Raw genomic sequence first — 18,463 nt, forward strand, 5'->3', positions numbered from 1 at the left:
GTACCACAACAGACCTGCTAAGAGAGGGCAGCCCACCAAAACTTAGACCGGGCAAGGAGGAAATTAATCAGAGAGGCAGCACAGAGACCAAAGGTAACCCTGTAGGTGTTGTTCCACAGCAAGGACTGGAGTATCTGTCCACAGGACCACAATGAGCTGTGCAATCAAATAGAGCTGGGCTTCATGGAAGAGTGGCCAGAAAAAAGCCATTACTTAGTATTATAAATAAGTAGGCACTTTTTGAGTTTGCCAAAAGGTCTGTGGACGGCTCCCCAAATTTATTGAGAAGATGCTCTGGTCAGATGAGATTAAAATTAAACTTTTCTGCCACCAAGGAAAACTCTATGTCTGGTTCAAACTAACACATCCCACCACCAAACCATTCCCACAGTAAAACATAGTGGTGGCAGCATTATGCTGGGGGGATGTTGTTCAGTAGCAGGGACTGAGAAACTGGTCTAAGTCTGCCTGTGATATAAGACTGGGACGGAGGCTCACTTTCCAGCAGGACAATGACCCAAAGCCTATTGCTACAGAAACACTTGAGTGGTTTAAGGGGAAGCATTTAAAAGGGAATTGCCTAGTAAAAGTCCAGACCTCAATCCAATTAAGAATCTGTAGTTAAAATAGTAAAAATGAACCAATTATGGGGTCAATTCATGTCATTTATTAGATCATAGGATAGCGTGTCCACTGCATAATCTATTGGGATGTGTCACTTCTCTTTTTTTTATTTATTTGTATAAAACACTGATTCTATTTACAGAGTGAAGGATTATTTGTATGATGTTAGAAAGACGAAAATTCAATAAAAACCTAAATGAAAGAATCTGCAGTTTGACTTGAAGATTGATGTTCACAAGCGAAAACCATCCAACATGAAGGAGCTGGAGCCTTGAGGAATGGGGAAAAATCCCAGGGGCACGATGTGGTGAGCTCATAGAGACTTATCCAACGTGACTTGCAGCTGTTATTTTGTCCTTTGCGTTGTCTGAGTCACAATAAAAAAATAAAACATCTTCATGTTGAGATGACATGCCATTTATTTCCAAATCAGACTGTGGCATGTGTATGTGACACCCCCTTTTAGCAAGCCACAAAAACATGACCATTGAGTACCAATACAGATTCCCAGGTACCGGGCATCGGTACAGTATCTGTTTAAATATGAAAAGTACTCATCCCTAACAGTTGCACCTTAAATTACAAGTAGAAGAAACACTGACCTCAGACATTGAGTGTTCTACCATTGGCTGCCTTTGTGGACTCTAACATATTCTGGTTACCTTTAGGAATAATTTTTGTTTTCTTACAGTGACCTCTAAATCTAGCAGCAATGTATTGGTTTTGTTTCTACTTCTATGCTGCTTTTTATTTTGTGTTTCTACTCCACTTTTCTTATTCAAAAGGTTTTATAAATAAACATGAAAAACAAGACAAACCATCAGCTTTGATTCAGCCATGAACTAGATGATTCATTCCTCTGTAAATGAATGTTTTGAGTCTACTTTTTACTAAATAAAAAGTTGTAAGGATTGTCAGAGTACCTGAAGCGTCTCAAACCCAATTACCTCGCTGAGTCAGACGTGAGTCACGCTGTGTGTATTGATTAAAGCATTTTGCTTGCTTTTTCACACACCATCTTGCATACTAAACAACTAACAATGATTCATGAATGCCTCAAACAATTAAACAGGAATCATGAAAATTAGTTTGCAAAAACGTGGCCACTGCTGTAGAAATGTAGGTTTAAAAAAAGACAGAAGATTTTGTTTAAAAGAAACCACTTTCTTTCCTGATCTTTCTTTTATTGCCTTCATGTTGTCAGCGAGCTTTAGTCTGAGTCTGCTGCAGACTGTTTGAAGTCTGTAATCCACAGAAAGAGGACTGTCTAAATGCTTTACAAGCTTATAATGCATATAACAGAGGCCCACATTCCTAAGGAAGAGGTGCTGAGAGCATAACATTTGCTTACAGAGCACTGGACTGACCTGGGGTCACAGAGGAAATCTGTGCTCTCTCCATCAGCTCTCCACACCAGCCACTCTCTGAAGGAAGGGTGGCAGAACATGCGTGTTTTGTCCCGCCGTTTGATGAGAAAGCACGAAAGCAGCTCCATGCGCTGCCGGAAGTCCTCCCACTGCAGTTCCCCTCGGACGTGGCCGGCGTTGATGGCCTGAAACAGCTGCTCGTCGGTCATGGGGTGCAGCGAGGCCAGAGCCACGTTGAAGATAGGCAGAGAGCGCTCAAAGGCAGAGTTGGTCATGAACTTCATGTTGCACTGTAGCTGGTACAGTTCAGCCAGTGAAACAGGCACCACTTTGTAGCTGGCACTTTTGATCACAAGGTGGCCCCTCTCAAAGAGATCCAGGGTGAGTTTGAGATACAGGTAAGAACCCTGGCTGCGTGAGATCAGATGGCTGCTGAGCTTGGTCACTGTGCCAGGATCGGCCTTGCCATTCAGGCTGATGTTGTTCATAATATCCTTGCTGCTGTTGATCCGGTACTGGATGTAAGAATTGAGGTCATCGGTGATCTCTTTGTTTTCTGTAAAATCGTCCAGGGAGATTTTGGAGAATGGGAGAAGGCTGGTGATCTCCTGTAACGGACAAGGTAAAGGCGGTAAAGATGCAGGGAAAAATATATGTGCGACATTGCTGCTGTTTCTCATTAATTGTAATTAATTAATGAGCTACAATTAATAAATAAAACTCTGCCAGTGCACATTTAACTCATGAACTGTTTCACATTTTGTTGCTCAACAACCACAAACTGTGTTTTATTGGGAGTTTATGTGTCAGACCAGCTAATGATATGTGATGTGTGGTTTTCAACATGTTTGACTAATGTGGCTGGCATCTGTATTTAGCCCCATTTACTCTGAAACCCCAAAACAAAATCCAGTCACACTAACTGCTTTCTGAACAGAGCTGCACAATATTAGGAAAACATTACATTGTAATACTCTTATTCAACATTGCAACGGCATTATCAATTGTGATTAATTCATTTATTTTCTCAATAGTCTGCTTCTTTTCCATCATCACTGATCCACCTGAGCTTTAAGATCTTGATCACTAAGATCAAAATTAGATGTGGGCATAAAAGACACTAAAACATAATTCAAGAGAACAAACATAATGTTGGCAAGCAGAGTTTTAATGCACAGCATCTAAAATATCAAATATTACATCCAAGTACTCTTTTACTGTTGCAATTTTGCACACACAGAAGTTGTAATGATGACGTCGATATATTGTGCAGCAGTATTATATTCAGCTGGTATGTGAGGACCTTTGAGCAAAGCCCAGCGTGTGGTTAAAAAACTAACACTGCATATCACCCTGAACACATCAACCCTGTGAGACTTGTGGTGGCAGTTTCATGCTGTGGGGATGTTTTGTTTAGCAGGAACAGGGAAGCTGGTCTTATTGGGAAGATGAATAGAGATAATTATAGAACACTCCCAGAAGAAAACCTGTTAAAAGCTGCTAAACAAAACAACAACTTGTAGCCCAAGCTACGGTTGAATGGTTTAGATCAAAGCATATTCATGTGTTAAAATAGACCAGTCAAAGTCACACCAAAATCCAATTGTAAATCTATGTGAAGACTTAAAATGTGATGTTTATAGACGCTAATCATTCAATCTGACTGAGCTTTAGCAATTTGGCAAAGAAAGAATGGGCAGAAATGGGCAGAAAGTTCAACTGTGGAAAGGACACAAAACTTACCAAATATTTACTTAACACATTATAGCATTTCACCAATTATACACTATTTTGTGTTGATCTATCACTTGAAATTCCAATAAAATGCAATGAGGTTTTTAGAATAAACGTGACAATTGTAAGAAGGTTCAAGCATATGAATACCGTTGAAGGCAGAAGATTATGAGAAGAATATTTTTGAACAGCAGGAAAGTGAGCCACAATAAGCTATCAGGCCAAAGCAGACACCTGTTACTGCTGGAAATGCAGCTATAAGGACGACAGGACCAGGTAAAGTGAGTATTAAGAGGCAGGGGTTGAATTGGATGGTGCTAATAGCAGGTAGGCAGAAGTCTTAGCCCACATTTCAATTCATGTCCCGGACGGTCAATGCACCTTAATCCCCCAATACTCTGCCTATCTAAGGCTTGAGAAACATTGCCTGAGAGAGATAACACTTATTTCTTCCTCGCCAGAACAAGGCAAACAGGATTGTACACACTAGGGTATGCACAGGCACAGACTCAATAAAATAACAGGTGAAGCGAAGACAATGTCTTGCAGATAAACTGAATGTTAGTATACGACCCAGCGGAAACCAAGAAAACAACCTGAGAGGCTAAATCACAAAAAGTCTGAGCTTATCTTCATTCACAAGATTCACTTCTTAACATAATGTAGTCAACTGAATCATAAAAAGCATTCTGATCCTGAAAATACAAATGATCAGTGTTTGCACATAATGATTAACTAGTGAGTGAGCTGTGCCAGCACCAGAATTTTAAATGCTTTGCAAGATGAAAAAAACAACAAATAAATAAATAAATAATCAGACTGATTTGGCAGCACATACTGATGGACAGCAGTCAATATTTGGCTTCTGCTTGAGCATTAATAAGCCCAATCCTGGATGTCAGTCAGCTACCACTTTATTATTCAAAACTCAATCAGCTGTCGCTTGGCTCATCTGGCATGTCAAAGCTTCAGCTGCTGCCACGGCAACCTCGACGCAGCCCAAGAAAAACTTTACAGCTGTTTAGCCGAGGGTCATCAACCCAAGAAGCCCAAAGTCCCAGACTCCTGTCATGCAGACTTGAGTTCTGGGTCACCGTCTGCCAATTCTTCCTGGAAATACTGGCCTTGCCTGACAGGGTGTCTCGCATTTGTTAAGGTCTATAGAGGAGGAGTGAAAGCAGATCAAACTTGAAGTTTGCATATCTAGAGACAGAAAGTTTTGCCTGTTCATCTTCATAAAATAGCTTAAGATCAGTCAGACTTGTTGGAGATCATCTGTAAATATACATTCAGACCTTGCCACAGATTCTCAATTCACTTTAGGTCTGGACATTGACGTGATCAGCACCCGGATGTGTTTTTATCTAAACTATTCTATTACAGCGCTGGTCGTGTATTTAAGGTTTGATGTCTTGCTGAAACACTAACCTCTGTCTCAGTCTGAACCCTTTTGAAGCTTCTCATAAGTTTTCTTCTCATATTCTATTTACCTCCATTTATCTTCACATGAACACAACAAAAACTCTCTGTCCCAGCAGAAAAAAGCATCGCACAGCATGATGCTGCCACCACTGTGCTTCAGCCTGAGGATGGTGTGTTCAGCGTGACGTATAGCAATCATTTTCCGACACACGTGATGTTTTAAATTTAGGCTAACATTGACAGGAGCACCTTCTTCCTCGTTTACAGGGTCCATTAAAAAATATATCACTATAAACAGGACTTCATATGGCTTTCATTCAACAAAGGGGTTCTGCATGACCTTTCCATAAAGGCTGGAGGACAGATGCTTCTTCTGTCAACAGATTGTCCCAATGTGGGTACAAGGGTAAAGGATACAGAATACATAGTTATGCTGTTTCCTGTAGATTCTAACATGCAAATATCTTTAAAACCTTTATTGTTTTCCTTCCACTTTAAAATGATGCACTACTTTGTGTTGCTCTATCACATACAATCTGAATAAAATAGATTGAAGTTTGTCGTTGCAACAAGACAATACACTGAAATAGTTCAAGAGAAATACTTTTACAAGGCACAACACATCACTAAATATGTTTTGACATTTAAAAATGCACATCAGGGTTTCCTCCTTACCATTAAGCTAACTCGGACAGTGACCACCAGCTTTAACCAGGGTGGAAACTTAGGAATGATCTTAGTGATGAAGGAAGCGATGGTGTCTCCATAGTCAGGCTTATGAAACTCTGCTTCATTAAGTCCATCTATCAAGATTATATGATCCTCCTCGGAAATTTTCTTCTCTGAAAACATAAAAAAAACAATGATATGACGATGAGTAAGGGAAAATAACTCAGAAGAGTATTAGTTCAACTAAACTACTCAGCTGAGAGCTTTATGGTACTGCAGTGGCATTTAACATTTAGACTTTTATCGGTACTTCTACTAAATGCTGGGAGCCATGTAGAAAAAGAAATTACCCCATCTATAACACATTTTTCATGTCAGATCCAACTGATTACACATTTGTGGAATATATTTCTACAGTGCTCAGGCTTTAAATATGTAACTTGCAAAAGCCAGAGACAGGAAGGAAAAACAGACAAAAGGGTGGATGGACGGATGGGCAAAAAAAAAACTAAAATAAAGCCACCAATACACAGGCCAACAAAATAAAACAAAACACTGTAACCTTCTTACCGTTACGAAGATTGGCCAGTGGTTCCAGGACCCCCCTCCGGAAAGCAGCCATGGGGTCTTGGACGCAGGAGCGCAGACTGAGCATGCTCTGGAGGTGTGGTTCTTTCAGCAGTAGCTCTCGGTATGCAGTGAGCTGATGGGCTCTGCACAGTAAGGCTGCGATACTGTGTACAAACTCTGGTACCAAGCAAGTGTACGTGTTATCGGCCTGGCAATAATGATACGCAACAACCTGGAGAAATAAGAAGAAGAACAGTCAAATGCAGAATTTCTCAAACAACTAATAGGGTGGGACAACCTTTTAGTGTTCAAATCTCCTTAAAGCTACACAGAATCTTTACCTGATACCAAGACAAAAATGTCTGTTCTACAAAAATTAAACAGTAAAAAGCTAGTATAAACGTCTAAAAGCAGGCTTTATGCCAGAGCATTGCTTTCGCATTCACTAAAAGTTGGGCAAAATAAGTGATAGAGCTGAAAAGAGGAAAAGTGAAATGTCCATGGGAAGGTGAATTTGTACCAGTCCAGCCTGAAGGAACTGACAGACTTCTAGAGGGAGCAGGTAGAGGAGGAGCAGATGACCTGTTCCTTTGCTCCTCCTTTCACTGGCTCTGCTATTTGATACCCTCTAACCACCAAGAGGGGGTCATGACATGATCAGAGATTATATTCAATTTAAAGATGATTCCTAACAGCATATTTCTTACAGGGTATTTTATACAGAAGTTGAATATGAACAAGAAAAATAAAATTAACAGCCACAGCAGCAATGTATGCATACTACAACCAGTGACACTCAAGGTTTCTGCCCATGTCATTTTGTGGGTTAAGCGAAAATATTTCTGAAACACTCTTTAAAAAATACAGCATTAATAAAAAAAGTTACTGACTGAAACCATAATATTTAGCTAGTATTATTACTTCAGTCTCCAGCACCTTTCAAAATGATTTAAATATCTTCATTTTTTTTGTCTTCACCTTGGAACTACAATACTTCATTGTTTTTTATTAGGGTTTTATGACCCAGACCAGCACAACATATAGCATATAACTGTGAAATTAAAGAAAAAGAATATACGGTTTTCATGTTTTTTAAGAAATGAAAATATGAAAAGTGTGGTGTCCATTTGTATTCATCCCTTCTGGGTCAATACTGAATGTATGATGCAAGAGTTTTGTGCCACGTCTTTAGCAGCTTTGCACATCTAGAGACTATTTTTGCAAAAAAGCTCAAGCTCTGTCTGATGGGATTGAAAGTGTATGTGAACATGACTTTTCAAGTCCTACCACAAATATTTTTAACTAGATTTGGTCCTGGACTTTAAGGAGCCCGTAGAGGGACATTGAAGAAAAAAAAATAAATAAATAAGTAATAACTTTCTCATGCACACTAGATACGTTGTCCAATTCACTGTATAAATCATAACATTATTTTATAATTATTATTATATAACAGTATTTTGGGCTACTGTGTAAATTCTGATCTAATTGTGCTATATTTGTAGTTTGGACTGCAATCCATTGACATTGCTGTGTTGCATGCCAGACGTAACCGTTAAGTTGCTTAAGAACAACATTTAATCTTGAAGTTCTGTGGTCTATTTTGGCTCAAGGCGCACCAAACAAAATCTGGTGTGCACGAGAAAGTCAGTCAGTCAGTCATTTTCTATACCGCTTCTTCTATAGTGGGTCCCAGGGAAGCTGGTGCCTATCTCCAGCAGTCTACAGGCGAGAGGCAATTAACCAATTAACCTAACAGGCATGTCTTTGGACTATGGGAGGAAGCCGGAGTACCCGGTGAGAACCCACGCATGCACGGGAGAACATGCAAACTCCATGCAGAAAGACCCCAGGTCGGGAGTCGAACCCAGGACCTTCTTGCTGCAAGGCAACAGTGCTACAAACTGCGCCATCGTAACTGCACCACCGTGCATGCCTTGCACAAGAACGTTTTTTTATTAATTCTTTTTTCCTTTAATGTCCCTTTAAGGGATCCGTAGCACTTTGGCTGGGCCACTAACACCAATATGGTTTGATCCCAAACATTCAATTGTAACTCTGGCTGTATGTTTAGTGCGATTGGCCTGGTGGAGGGTGAACCTTCGCCCCAGTAGCATGTCTTTTTGTGGTATTTATCTGTATTCAGACCAGCTTCTTATTCCGTGTCAAGGAAAAATATCCCTATAGCATGATACTGCCACCACCATGTATCACTAGGATTAAATCTGGAGCCCCTCCAGAGTGTCTATGAACCTCCCTGCTGCTTTTCTGATAATCGCTGTGAATTCTATTTTTATTTCTCTTACTCTTCACAATTATGCAATACCTTTTATTGGTCTGTCACAGAAAATTTTAATAAAACAAATAGATGTTTGTGGTTATAATGTGACACAATATGAAAAAGTTCAAATCCATACCTAAAAGGTTGGTTGGAAGTGAATGCTATTTATCTAAATAGGAAAGCAAAGCATTTTGTTGTTTTTGTTTCTTTTCAAACCAGGAACCGAGAAATGCAGATAAGTAGGAACAATACGTGGGCAGCGTTCCAAAGAAGTAGTTTTATCATCCAAAAGCAACAGATCTATGATGTGGTTGTTTTTCCCAAATGAAGTATACGACTAGCCAAAAAGCAGACTGTGGAGAACACAGGATATTACAGCAGAGCATCAGAGTAAAGACTGAAAAGGATGAATGGATACAATAAAGCAACCTTAGCTTCGTATCAGCAAATAATTCACTAAAGTATATGAGTCATGCAGACTGCTGCATCAATAAACAATATAAGGCATGCTGATGCAACACTGCAGTAAACCTGCAGCAGTTCATCTACAGGAACAACTATAAACTGATGTTGAGAAATACCATCTGAAAGAGTATTTAGTCACAGTAAAACATATAAAGCTTGTGATGCATCATGACATGTAATAGCCTCAGAGTGCAGATATGAGACCGCTTTTAAATCAGTGATTAAAAAGAACTGGCTGGATTTGTCGGAAGCTGCTCGGCGTTGCATCGGTGTTCACACATCACAGGAACAGAGCCCCAGAGAGAGCGCCGATTGGAAACAGTTTACACATTAATTGGCTCGAGAAATGTTTTTGGGGCTGCAGACGTTTAAAATCTCAGAGCATAAATAGTTAGCAATGTAGTGCATGAACTGTCCCAACGGCAAGAGAAAGCAGTAAAACGGGTTCAGAAAACAAATCCCATAAGATATGATCTCACAGTCTGACATCAACAGAGCAATTCAAACTGACCAAATAACAGTGACTTTATTCTCCTTAGTTAGGTCTATAAGAACTGACATGAGCACAGAAATGTGTTTCCAACCACATTCACCTGCATGTAGTAGCGGTGTCTCATAAACTACACATCATAAAATGTAAGTAAGAAAGCAAAAAAACTAGCAAAGTGGATGTGCAATAAAAAGAGAGCAGTCTGCTCTTCAGCAGTTAAAATATGTCTGCCCACGAATTTATATTTGATATTAAAAAAGCTGAGATGTGCCAAGGAGTTGACTGATGACCAGATTTGGTTGATTTTCAGCTTGACAGGCCCTACCCTGGTATGAACTGACTGCAAACTCAAAAATCTGATCAGTGAAAGCACCACACTAAGCACTGAACGGTTGTACTGACAACACTTTTCAGAGTGGACGCTGCTACTGAGGAAAAAAGACCCAAAGTTAGTAAATTTAGTATCAATAAGGTGTTAAAAAATGAAGTTACAGGAAGAAAAGAGATGTAAAAAGCAATTCAAAAGGAAACAGTTTTTTTTTTACACGTAAAGACACAAGTCGGTGGTTCATTTAAGCTGTGAGAGCAAGACGAAGCAAGATAGATTTTCTGAAGATAACAGGAAGACTGAACAGAGAACAGCAAATTTTCCGTTTATTCATTTGATGTTTCAACTTTTCTCTACTAATAAAAAATTTTGAAATATTGGCAGCCTTTTAGAAATCTCAGAATTATGGTAAATGTCTACAATCCCTCAGGAATAAAGACAGAGACTGCTGTTTAATTCTAATCGCTAATATAATTTGCCAAACGGAATTTAAAACGTCCACTTCTGAATAATTGTCTAAGTTTCAAAATAATAGCAAAACCCTGGTTTATAACTGCTAACAACTCTCGCAACTGCTCTCTAACACAGTGAGACATCACCCCTGCTCTGATTACTACTTGTGGCAGGAAGGCTTGAAAAAAATATTTTAAATGCTGTTCCAAAATCTTCCTCTATTATAGTTCATAAAAAACGATCGAAATTGTCTGAAATCAGTATCGGCAGGTACAACCAATGAGAAAACCGGGTATCTGAAATTGGTCACACAGTTCTGCTTGGTACATATCTTATGAAAGATGTGCAGAAATCAGGTATTTTCCCCAAAACATTTTCATCTTTAACTACTAACATTAGGTTTAGCAAAGATGTAAATCTATAGTTCTCCATGTCAAATACTAAGCTATAGCCAGCTCCAAATGAGCAATTCTAACCCCATTCTTTTTAACAAGTGCAGGAAAAACATCAGTTTCATGCTTAAACTTTATTTTCTACACACCAGAACAATGTTATTTTACCTACACACTCCCAAGACATGGTAAAACTGCTGCATTTAGGCCAGTAAAGCCATTTTCAAAAGCCACCAAACCACTGCAGTTATGAAGAACAAAAAAAGGAACGTTGTAAAACTCTCATACTCATACCTCAAAAACCTTTTGGAGGAATAATTAGTCTTTCTAAGATGACTTTACAGTGAATCTACACTGCTCAAAAAAATAAAGGGAGCTCTTAAACAACACAATATAACTCCAATTAAATCAAACTACTGTGAAATCAAACTGTCCACTTAGGAAGCAACACTGATTGACAATCAATTTCACAGCTGTTGTTCAAATGTAAAAGACAACAGGGGGAAATCTTTGGCGATTAGCAAGACACACTCAATAAAGGAGTGGTTCTGCAGGTGGGGACCACAGACCACTTCTCAGTACCTATGCTTTCTGGCTGATGTTTTGGTCACTTTTGATTGTTGGTGGTGCTTTTACACTCGTGGTAGCATGAGACGGACTCTACAACCCACACAAGTGGCTCAGGTAGTGCAGCTCATCCAGGATGGCACATCAATGTGAGCTGTGGCAAGAAGGTTTGCTGTGTCTGTCAGCGTAGTGTCCAGAGCCTGGAGGCGCTACCAGGAGACAGGCCAGTACACCAGGAGACGTGGAGGAGGCCGTAGGAGGGCAGCAACCCAGCAGCAGGACCGCTACGTCTGCCTTTGTGCAAGGAGGAACAGGAGGAGCACTGCCAGAGCTCTGCAAAATGACTTCCAGCAGGCCACAAATGTGCATGTGTCTGCACAAACGGTTAGAAACCGACTCCATGAGGATGGTATGAGGGCCTGACGTCCACAAATGGGGGTTGTGCTCACAGTCCAACACCGTGCAGGACGCTTGGCATTCGCCAGAGAACACCAGGATTGGCAAATTCGCCACTGGCGCCCTGTGCTCTTCACAGATGAAAGCAGGTTCACACTGAGCACGTGACAGACGTGACAGAGTCTGGAGACACCTTGGAGAGCGATCTGCTGCCTGCAACATCCTTCAGCATGACCGGTTTGGCAGTGGGTCAGTAATGGTGTGGGGTGGCATTTCTTTGGAGGGCCACATGGCCCTCCATGTGCTCGCCAGAGGTAGCCTGACTGCCATTAGGTACCGAGATGAGATCCTCAGACCCCTCGTGAGACCATATGCTGGTACGGTTGGCGCTGGGTTCCTCCTGATGCAGGACAATACTAGACCTCAAGTGGCTGGAGTGTGTCAGCAGTTCCTGCAAGATGAAGACATTGAAGCTATGGACTGGCCCGCCCGTTCCCCAGACCTGAATCCGATTGAGCACATCTGGGACATCATGTCTCGCTCCATCCACCAACATCACGTTGCACCACAGACTGTCCAGGAGTTGGCGGATGCTTTAGTCCAGGTCTGGAAGGAGATCCCTCAGGAGACCATCCGCCGTCTCATCAGGAGCATGCTCAGGTGTTGTAGGGAGGTCATACAGGCACGTGGAGGTCACACACAATACTGAGCCTCATTTTGACTTGTTTTAAGGACATTACATCAAAGTTGGATCAGCCCCTAGTGTGTTTTTCCTCTTTAATTTTGTGTGTGACTCCAAATCCAGGCCTCCATTGGTTAATAAATATGATTTCCATTGATGATTTTTGTGGGATTTTGTTGTACAGAACAAAGTATTCAATGAGAATATTTCATTCATTCAGATCTAGGATGTGTTATTTGAGTGTTCCCTTTATTGTTTTGAGCAGTGTACAGAAAAAACTATTATTTCCTCTTTGGTTTAAGTTTTAGCTACCTTTGAAGCCAGTCGTTTGACAGCCTCCTCCCGGCGCCGTTGCATCTCAGGAGTTCCTGGACAGCTGTTGCTACTAAGTGTGTTGGTGGCACTGGATGGTGGAGTTGGCTGTGGGGGCTGGCTGAGGGGAAGCTCTGTGCCTTGTCCCACACTACCTAAAAGAGATATATGAACCGTTTATTATATGCACAGTTGTGTAGAGCTAGATATTTGCATACGCTGTATGAAGAGAAATAAACTTTTTTCCCCTCACTTTCTAACATTGAATCAGTTTATATGTTTCCTGTTTTAGGTCAGTTATATTTCTAATTGCTAAATGCCAAAACAATGAATGAATAATTAGTTTTAACTTTCTGCAATTTCAGACGTTGTGATATCGTGCAATGTCATTTTTTGGTTAAAATTATATTAGTAAAACTGGTTTATGTGTAAAGAACATTAGACATATTTTTATGACGGGTAATGTAAAACTATTTTAAGGAAGCCTGATAGCATTCATTTTACACCCTGCAAGCTCATATCCATAGGTAACCAGAAATTTACTTTTAGGGGAGGCACTGGGACTGTTAGAGGCGATCTGGCGCATGCGTCCTCCGTGACAGCTCAGCGCCACTAGCCGGGAGATAATGGCCGTCTTTCCATACCCAACGCTGCCCACCACTACAACGCCGTGGTTTTCATTGGAATCACTGGCCTTCAGGATGTCCTCCAGCTGCTGAAAGAGCCAGTCTCGGCCGACAAACACGGAGTCCGTAGTGATGCTGGGTACCTCAAACAGCAGGGGCTTGAGCATGATGTCTGAAGGTTTGTAGGGAGCGAAGCGTCCTAAAAGTAAATGGGAAGAAGAACCAAATACATCAGAATTATATTTGTTACTGCAGAGCTGTGTAACACCAACTGCTCTGTTTTCTGTTACACTCAGTTAGACATCCCCCCCGACCATAATATAAATAATTAACGATAGATCACAGAACGAAATACTATTGAAATTAATATTATAAATAAATTATTATTATTACATTAATATAAATGACATGTGCATACAATATATTTAAATAAATGTTTCTCTAAAGATTCTGATATAAAGTAAAAAAAAAAAATGAGATGCCAGGTAGTGTCTTCAGATCTTGAATCATCCCTTATGTCTTCTGCAGCTGCTCCATGCTGCTCACTTTACCTACGGTTGTTTCACTCAGTGCCATATTTACTGTAACCCTGGATTTATATTGTATCTACTCCGATCCGATCCGGTCTGCTGCGAAGCCTGGAGGAGCTCCAAGAACCACACGCAGATTGCGCAATAAAAGCCAGTGAGAAATACGGTAGCAAGTCCAAAACAACTCATGCTGCAGAAGTTAAACCAGTTAAACTGCTTCACTTTTCATTTTATGCATCCAGATATTTTTATGTGTTTTGTTCTACAATGGGTGAGCACACTGAGTGCATCAAAGCTATATTTGTTGCTTAGTTTGGAGCATTTAATGTTTAATTATTCGGTTTAGAAAACCTTAGTTAATGTATATAGCCCAGTAACTGAACTAACTGATCTAAACAATTGCCAGTACATACAAGTGTATATATAAATATATGCATGTATTTATTAATACAGCGAGATCTAGTCTGTCTTGAGTGAATTATTTTGAAAATCCAGATATTGTGCTCATTCTGTTTCCTGGTGGTGCGGTATGATTCATGCATATTGACTCCGGCCATGCGCCGGCATCCAGCAAAAACAGAAATTGGATGGCTGTCCGCACACCGCAGCACTTGTTCTCTGCCATCTGATGACAGCTGACTTTCTTCTTTTGACTGCTTCGTCTCTGTCTGATAGTGACTGTATTATATCTAAAGAAACATTAGATTCTTTGATGCTGTCTGTATTGTCAGCCATTGTAGCAGCAGTGACTTTACATGCCGGGGAACCCTGTGATGTCAAAAGAGCGCAAAAGAGTAGTCTGAAAAAGCCTTTTTAATGAAATTTATGACTATATCTCAACAACTGTTCATTACAGCAACATGAATTTACTTTTTGAAATATTTTGTTAATGTTTCCTTTCCATAAATGTAATTGGATTTATGATAAGAATTTGATGCCACAGGCACTTTAAACTATATTCCAAGCTTTGAACATCTCAGGCATATTCTCATGCATATTTCAATCCATTATCCAAAAAGGTAAAGTATGTCACAACTGAAAACCTACAAAGATATGGCTGTCCACCAGCTCTGACAGGTCTGACAAGTAGGGCATTAATCAGAGAAGAAGCCATAGAAGAGGTCCATAATAAATCTGGAGGAGCTGCAAAGCTCAGGTGTGAGAGTCCGCTGACAAGACAACTATTAATGGTGCACTCCACAAACTGGCCCCTTTATAAAAGACTGGCAAGAAGAATGCTATCATGAAATTAAAGCCATATGATGTCCAGTTCTCAGTTTCCCACAACCCATGTAAGGAACCAAAAGACGTGGAAGAACGTACTCGGGTCAGATGCAACCAGAACTCAACTTTTTGACTAACATGCAAAACTTCATATGTGGTGGAAAATTAACACCACATATCACCATGAACACACCATCCAAAAAGAGATAGACAGTGCTGGCAGCATCATGCTGTGGGGATGCTTTTCTTCAGCAGACACAAGAAAGCTAGTCAGAGTTAATGGGAAAATAGATGGAGGCAAACACAGAGCAATCCCTTCTTGCAACAACATTACCTAAAACTACAGCCGTTTCCAACAGGCAGTAAAATTTCCGAGCTAAGTTAAATTATAAATATGTGGTTAGATTTAAAAATCAAGAGGATGCTCTTGATTCAATATGACTAAGCTTGAGCTATTGGGTAAGAACTGTTGGTCTGTGGATGTGCAGAACTGACAGAAACACATGTAATTGCAGCAACAGATGAATACAAATGCATGACACATTCTTTATATATAAATTTGAAAGAAATGTTAAAAACAATCCATACTTTTCCTTCCACTTCACACACTCATTTGTCTATCCCATAAAATCCTGACTCAGTACATTAAAATTTGTGGTTGTAACATGACAAAATGTGAAAAAGGTTTAACTGAGGAAAATGCTTCAGCGAGGCACTGTATATTTTTAAACTCTACCTTGGTAATCTGGTGTTGTTAACGAGTACTGAATATGATAGATATGGCACCACTGCAACCTAAAACATTCAAACTATCCAAAATCTGCATCTTAAATACACACAACAATGTTTTTCATCCAGTTTACTGCAGTATTAATGCATAATGGCACAAGTCACCTTTAGTGTCCTGAGGTGGCCTCCCTCCTGTGTTGTGCCAAGGCATGCGAATGGACGTCCGCAGGGGCGTGTTGCGCTGTTCATCAAGGAAGCTCAGGTCCTCCAGCTTTGTGGAGCTGGTTGCTTTAAAAAGTAACACAGATACAAAAACAGACAGTGAACCACACAGTTCTGTGCATCAGGAAGACATATTTTATAACAAAAACCACAATATGTTGCATAGAAACTGCCAGTAGTTGGAGATTTTTGCTGTGCACAGGCTGTATCTCTCAGAAGATGAGTGGTGGTGATGCAAGCTAGTGTGCTTTGGCATTTGACGTTCCCTAGAGGCACTATGTGTGAGCACCAGTACACCGCAGGTGAAAGGATAGCAGGATCCTATAGTTAAGACAGATGTGCTCTGGTTTTCTTTGATTTCCTTTGACAGGTATAGCAATAAGATGTCTGTCCCATCAAACACCACCGCTGGACTGTACAGAAAGGACAGATTACCTTTATTTTCCCTCAGAAAAAAAATAAAAAATACCGAGCCAGCTGTGACAGCTAAATAGGTTTTTTTCTATTGAAACTTTATTCAGTTCTTGAGAAATTACTCATTAGCAGCAATCTGCTGAGTACATAATTGTTTTCTAAACACTAATGTTAAACAACTCAAATCATTGGTGAGTCAGTAAACATCTGAGTTTTATTTGGCCTTTTACCATCCTAAAAAACACTTTGCAACCTAAATGTTAAATGATATCCAGATTTTACTCGATTACACTTAAATTTTGTAGAGAGAGGAGTTGAGGTCTCACTGCAGGAGATGTTTTCAGTCCCATAAAGCCTTCAGATTAACTTCTGGATGAGTCATTGTGATTGCCTAGCAATTCAGTAGAAGGTTTGAAGCATGAGATATTCTCTGTTAATATATTAAAGATGTGCAACAGTGCAATAAGGTCTCTCCTCCATTTGCAACTCATTTTTCAATCGCAAGATCATCAAGCTCCATTCTCGTTTGGCCTTGCAGAAGAGCAAAATCAAAGCCTCAGTTATCTCCTTTATCTGCTTCAGATGGGAGAGACTCTCACAAACACTCATGTGCTCTCCTTCACTCACTCTATTCCCACACTGAGTCGCTAACTCGCTCTCTGGAATGTCCCACTAATTAAAACACGTCTGCTGCAACTGTGACCAAAATAAAAAAAGGCCCCAGAGTTACTTTTATTACAGCAAACTGTGTTCCTGGACAACTACTCTGGGCATAGACCCATTTTCAGCAAATTGAATAAAGCGGCAACAGACTGAAACAGATACAGAAAGAAAAATAGTCAGTGTAAAGCACTACATGGTGAAAACTTTAACAAATTTGATTATGAAGCTACAGCTACTCACACCCAGCAGCACAGACAGGAAGCACAGCAGGGATTTGGGAAGCCTCCTCCAAAGCATAGAAATACCTGGACAGCCGCGCAAGCAGGAAAGCTGGGTGCAGACCCTTGGCTAAATATAAAAAAAAAACACCCACATAGGATGAGCTTTCCGAGGGCACAGAGGTAATTCCTCTGTCTTATTCCTCATATGCAGAGCCACTGGCAGCACACAGGCTGGCTGTCCTCTTTCTCCTGCTCAGTCAGTCACAGCACCCACAACATTAGGCACTTGCTAAATGAATGCAATGCCTGCCGACACAGTGTCACCCTCCGTGCCTCTCTGCACTTTTAACACATGGGTTCAGTACATAATTTCTGTCCATGTGTCGTATGAATTTGCATTTGCAAACTACCTTTAATAGGGAAGCAACAGAGGATGAAAAATGGACAATTAAATTAAGCAAAAAGGTCAACCAAGAGATTTGTTCAATGGAGGCTGAATAACTTATTATTGGCTTTAGTTGCAGTATTTTTAAAAAGTCTTCACCTGTCAAAAAAATCATAGGTGAGGACATTGTTAGTGAAAAAAAGAGGACTCAAAGTTACCTTTTGTCAGTATCAGTGAGGCTATTTAAAAGTAAAGCATTTTCAACAATGTGTCTGTGGCTCAATTAATTAGCAAGGGAGCAAAAGCGAGAGAGACTTTATGCAGATAACAAGAAGGCTAAATGCAGATGTGTTATTTTTATTATTTTTATTATATACTTTCCTGCTGGATTTGGAAATGCTTGCAGCCTTCTGGAAGTATCAGAGTAAAGGCAAAGATCTAACATTTCTGGAATATACATATGGACACTGGTGTTTTTGTAATCATAGCTGCACTACCTGGTGATATCACCGATGCAAAAGTCAGATAAAAAGTCAACTAACATTTTTGTCTTATTACCACTCCTGTTTCACTCAGTGGTGCGATTTCACCTCTGCCTCAAATGTTAATATTGTCCAGACAAAATATTTTTAATGCCGTTCATACATCTACTTCAATCAAGCTCCTCTGGCTCCTCCCGGTGGTCCTTCTGCCATTT

General features: G+C 40.2%; 1 protein-coding gene across 4 annotated transcripts in view; it reads right to left on the reverse strand.

Moving 5' to 3' along the window:
* tanc1b (tetratricopeptide repeat, ankyrin repeat and coiled-coil containing 1b) overlaps positions 1–18,463 on the reverse strand; it is a 136,675-nt gene that overhangs the window by 23,758 nt on the left and 94,454 nt on the right. For all 4 annotated transcript variants that reach the window (XM_047370296.1, XM_047370298.1, XM_047370299.1 and 1 more), the window contains 6 exons: positions 16,027–16,149; positions 13,296–13,577; positions 12,753–12,907; positions 6,387–6,618; positions 5,823–5,989; positions 1,992–2,599 (listed from right to left, as the gene is read on the reverse strand). In XM_047370296.1, coding sequence (XP_047226252.1) covers positions 1,992–2,599; positions 5,823–5,989; positions 6,387–6,618; positions 12,753–12,907; positions 13,296–13,577; positions 16,027–16,149 — 1,567 coding nt within the window. The remainder of the gene's footprint in view (positions 1–1,991; positions 2,600–5,822; positions 5,990–6,386; positions 6,619–12,752; positions 12,908–13,295; positions 13,578–16,026; positions 16,150–18,463) is intronic.

Source organism: Girardinichthys multiradiatus, chromosome 7, assembly GCF_021462225.1.
Source record: "Girardinichthys multiradiatus isolate DD_20200921_A chromosome 7, DD_fGirMul_XY1, whole genome shotgun sequence".
Lineage (NCBI taxonomy): Eukaryota > Metazoa > Chordata > Actinopteri > Cyprinodontiformes > Goodeidae > Girardinichthys > Girardinichthys multiradiatus.